We start from the raw sequence: 5,049 nt of genomic DNA, 5'->3' as shown, positions 1-5,049 counted from the left end.
TTAAATATTAATAATTATCTTTTTATCACACAATAAAAAAAATTTTAAAAAGAGTAAACAATACTTTTCATATTCCATTTATATTAAAAATATATATTTAAAATATCAAGTGAAGTACATACAAAAAACCATTTTGTATATATGAACCAAACTTGTGAATAACCAAAATTTTGAAAAAATGACAAATAAATATTTTTCAATTTAAGAGACACTTACTGAGATTAAAAACTTTAAAACCTAAACATAAACTTGAACAAAAATAATTGATAAACTTACTTCCTTTTTTGTATCAATTGTAGTCTGACAATAACAACAATAAAAAATTAATTATGAAATCTTTTTAAATTAAAAGAAAGTGAAATGAGCAACAAAAGGAAACATTAACAAAAACTTCTCTATCCAAATAATACAATTGATTCATGTATTTATATTGAAACAAGTGCATTTTATACATCAAAACAACTTAATATTAGTGTATAAACAACACTTTTAATAACAAAAATGGTAAACTTTGGCATGCCTAAAAAAGTCCATTAGTATGATAGACAATTACAATCGCATTTCAAAAGTTTTAATGAACATCACACTTAATAAAATATTTACTTACAATTATATTTAAATAATACCAAAAATGTGTTTTGATCGTTAACTATAGTTTTTCCAATTTTTAAAAACATTTTTACTCAAAATATTTTTTTGTTAAAAATATGCCAAAACTAAAATATAAATCGACACAAATTGGAGATTGCCACGGTGTTGGTTTCTAGACAGACTTTTATGTTATTTAAACATTCATAATAATTTTTTGCATTTTTTAAAATATTGTTTCTGTAATATATTCAGTTAATTCTTATATATGTATTGTTTTTTTAAATGGTATTTTTTATGACTTTTATTATATTAATTGTTGTGCTCTGATTATGTTTATAAAAGAACAAGTATTTTTTATTTAATATTTTCTTCTACAAATTCAAAATAAATCAAGTTAATAACATTTTACATTGTTGTTTCTTTTTTTACAATTTATATAAATTACAATTAAATTTTTATTCTTTTGTGTATTTTTTGCCCCCATACCAACAATTAAAAAAGATAACAACAAAAAATTATTTTGTTAATTTTCATTTCTTCCCATATAATCTTCGAGTTCTACCACGACTTCGTCAATTTTGATTCGATCTTTAAAATCAAAGCACCACATTTTATCGAGCAGTGAATATATCAAGTCGTCAGTTTCGATAACTTTTTTCAAGTGATTTCCTTTTGACACGAAGTTTGCGATGCACCAAGCAAATTTGAATTCACTTTTTGGGTATGGTTCTTTCCAAGTAAATGTTTCGTACATAGTAATAGCAAACGAAAAGATATCACTCGGCATTTTATATTTTTCTTTATTTAACACTTCAGGAGACATGTATTTTGGTGTACCAATTCCCTTTGTGAAAGTCATATTAGTCATCATCATATTAATGTTTCTCGCACTTCCAAAATCAGTCATTTTGGCATTAACTTTTTCATTCATTTCAAGTGAAAACACAAGTAGATTATCTGGTTTTATATCTCGATGTACAATGCCATTGTGATGTAAATAAGATATCCCCTTCGCCATGTCTAACATGAATTTAACTATAATTGCATTTTGTGGTGCTTGTTCCTTTCTCTTCTTCATAAAGTCGTTTAAACTCCCAAACTGAGCAAATTCGGTGACCATACAAATTCGACTTGGTATGAAAACTGCACCATAAAAGTGGACGATGTACTCACATCTGAATTTATCTAACATTGCAACTTCCTTCTCAAATTCTTTTACTTTAGATTGTGTCTCACAACCCTCTTTTAACCGTTTAATAGCTACTTTGTCACCTCTGAAGTCGCCTAAATAGACAATTCCAAAACTCCCTTCGCCAAGTTTCTTAATTTCTTTTAACTCGTGATAATCTAGTTTAGTTGTCATTTCGGTCTTGGCTTTGATTTGAATTTGTTCAGTCATCTCTACTCCCTTTTTAATATCTAAACCTATGCACACAATTTTCTCTTCTATGTTACGGGAACACAATGGTGTTAAAAAGACTTCAAATTCACAGGCCTCGCCACTCTTTAAATTCACAAGTTTCGGCTCTGTGCGAATTTCGTAGTAGTCGCACCCTTTAATAACACTAAATTGAATCTTCATGCGATTTTTGGATTTATTTCCTACACATAACAATTCACGAGTTTCTTTATCGACGGGAATACTTTCATTTTGTGTGTCGTTATTCTCAAATTCTAAAACCTTTCTATTTGAAACAAGCCACTCATTGATTTTGAAGAAATGGATGTTCGACTTCTTCATTTGGAAGACGCAGATGTTGATCATTTTTTTCTTATCTTTGAGGTGCAAATACAATAAAAAGATGATTACTAAAGTCAGTGCAATAAATATCACAAAAAGTAAGAAAAAGACGACGGGAAGCGAAATGATCAAAGCCAAATTAGGTTCCTTTTTACACAAAAGACCATCATCACTTGGTTTGTATTTTTCTTCACATTTTGTGCACAAATTATTAAAGGCTTCTACACAATATGGAATTTCGGTATAACTCATACAGATTTCATTTTTCAATACAAAACCCGAAGTACATAATATACAACTTTTAAGTACTTCACAAGAAGTACAATTATTTATACATTTAACACAAAAGGGAATTGGTGAATTTAGGAAATACCCTTCTTTACATTCTTTACATCCATACTTCGTCTTGTTGATACATCCACTTAAAGTGTCATAACTTTGACATAAAGGATTTAAAGGTGCATACAAAAAGTAGTCATCTGCACAGTCATCACATGAAATTGAATTTTTGCATTTTGAACATGACGAGTCGCACGCTATGCAATCTTTGTCTTGGTAGTAATATCCATCATGACATATAGCACAACCAACGTTTTTCGCCATTGGAACTTTACATTTATCTAGTAATATTTTTGAGTCTTTACACACATTTCCAGACATTAACAATAAGTTCTGTGAATAGTCACAGGAAAGACAATTAGTCAGATTTGAACACGTCAGACAGTTGTTTATACATTTAACACATTTTGTGTTTTCCAAGTAAAATCCATCATTACATTTTACACATCCTTTCGGTGTTTTTACTTTACAATTTGAAACTTCGGTTTTCGAGATTTCTTGTTTATTAGCAGAGGTAAATGTTTTGTTTGTTGTTTGGTGAATGACTTCTTTATAATCAATATTTGTTGTATAAAAAGTAGTGTGTTGGATATTAGTCTTAAGAAGTGATTCACAGGAATTAGCAAATAAAAAGTGTGTATGATCGCACTCAAAAATAGTTTTGATGTTTCGTTCGTCCAGTAAAATGTAAATCTCGTTGTTAGATAAAGGAACGCAATATTTTTCATTTTCAATTGTGGTGGTGTTATTGTTATTTGTATAGAAAAGTGGGAAACATTGCAAACACGCGAATTTGTTAGAATGTTCACAATGCAACTCTTTTTTTGCAATACATTTGTTTTCAACAAGAAGAAAGTTGCCTTTGCATTGTAAACACGTGCAGTCTTTCTTGTACGACTCACATTTTTGAATTGGTGTGCATTGTGTGCACTTGTTAAATTTGATCACCATATTCATATCACGACATTGAGTGCAGTCACTTCTTTCATTTTGAATACATTTGGCATCACTAAAACATTTTTCGTTTTGGTAATCAATCAAATAATTTTTATCACAATTAAATATGTGAATTGATGGATTTGGGTGTGTTGTTAATGAGCACTTCAATGAGTTTTTAGTTTCACACTTTTCACAATTATTGTTGCCATTTTTGTACTCGTTAACACCACATTGGTACACATACCCACTTCTTATATTTTGGTTGGTTGGCGCCAAACTACACATGTTGTTGTCAACATAGTGATTGTCAACACAATGCAGACATGTTTCTATTGTTTTGTTTTGTTTGTTGTATTTGCATTGTTTTATCCTATTTTCACAAGGCGAACCAACAGAAATGCCATATTGGCAATTTTCGCAATTTGATATTGAATAATATAGACATTGTGCCGAATGTTCTATACACGCACTCTCACTTAAAAACCCGTTTTCTTTGCATTTGACACAAGTTGTTGAATTAACATTGTTCACACACATCTTGTTGTTGTCAACACACGTTTTGATTCGGTTGTTGTAATACATCCCCGTTGTGCAACTCACACAGCTCCCCCCTTTCAATTCAAATGGATAAAAACACTCATTGCATTGGATTTGATATGTTAAAGTGCTTGTGCAACTTTTGCAATTGTCTGCGCCTATGTAACACTTTCGACACGAATTCAAAGTGTTTTGATATTGTTGTGTTGGGCAAACACAAACACCATTCGATGCAATAAACCCGTTAATACAATAATAACAAAATCTTTTTGTATTTAAACAGCCATTAGTTTTACAGTTTGCAATTTCAGTACATTTTACACATTTTCCATTCTCAAAGAAGTACCCTATGTTGCAATTGTTACAATATCTTGATGTGGTTAAACATCCATTTTGTGTACAGCCTTCAATAGTTGTGCAACTAAAACAACTTTTAGATTCGGCAAAATAACCAGTCACACAACGAACACATACTTTACTTTGTGTGCTACACCCACTTGTATCACAATTTGCGATTTCAGTACAACTGTGGCATGTCCCACTCTCTGCATAAAATCCCGTGTTGCATCTTAAACAAGCATTTATACCATCACATCCTTGTACACATTGATAATAACAAGACTTACACTGATATACATTACGATTTTGATAATTTCCAGAGTATGTTCGAAAAAACCCATTATTGCATCCATAACACTGCCCATTCAAACCTCCATAACAAGACGAGCATCCACCGTAACAGTTGTAACAAACCCCATTTTGAACGTATTGGTTTGTACGTGGACAAGATGTGCAATAATTTTGATTTATGCAATTTGCACATGCAGAAAGACACGCCAGAACACTCAGAGATTTATCAAGGTAATAATGTGCCACACATTGATCGCATTTTTTGTCTGGGT

General features: G+C 30.6%; 1 protein-coding gene across 1 annotated transcript; it reads right to left on the bottom strand.

The window, feature by feature from the left end:
* Positions 1 to 1,114: 1,114 nt before the first annotated feature.
* EIN_014870 (protein kinase domain containing protein) lies at positions 1,115 to 5,047 on the bottom strand (the record flags this gene model as incomplete). The annotated part of the gene is made up of 1 exon (XM_004257091.1): positions 1,115 to 5,047. A coding segment is annotated over one exon (3,933 nt), but the record flags the coding sequence as incomplete, so codon positions are not given.
* Between the last annotated feature and the right edge of the window lie 2 nt (positions 5,048 to 5,049).

Source organism: Entamoeba invadens (assembly GCF_000330505.1).
Source record: "Entamoeba invadens IP1 unplaced genomic scaffold scaff_1105074724629, whole genome shotgun sequence".
Lineage (NCBI taxonomy): Eukaryota > Evosea > Mastigamoebida > Endamoebidae > Entamoeba > Entamoeba invadens.
The sequence above is the reverse complement of the archived record's forward strand: the minus strand, read 5'-3'. Positions and strand labels throughout refer to the sequence as shown.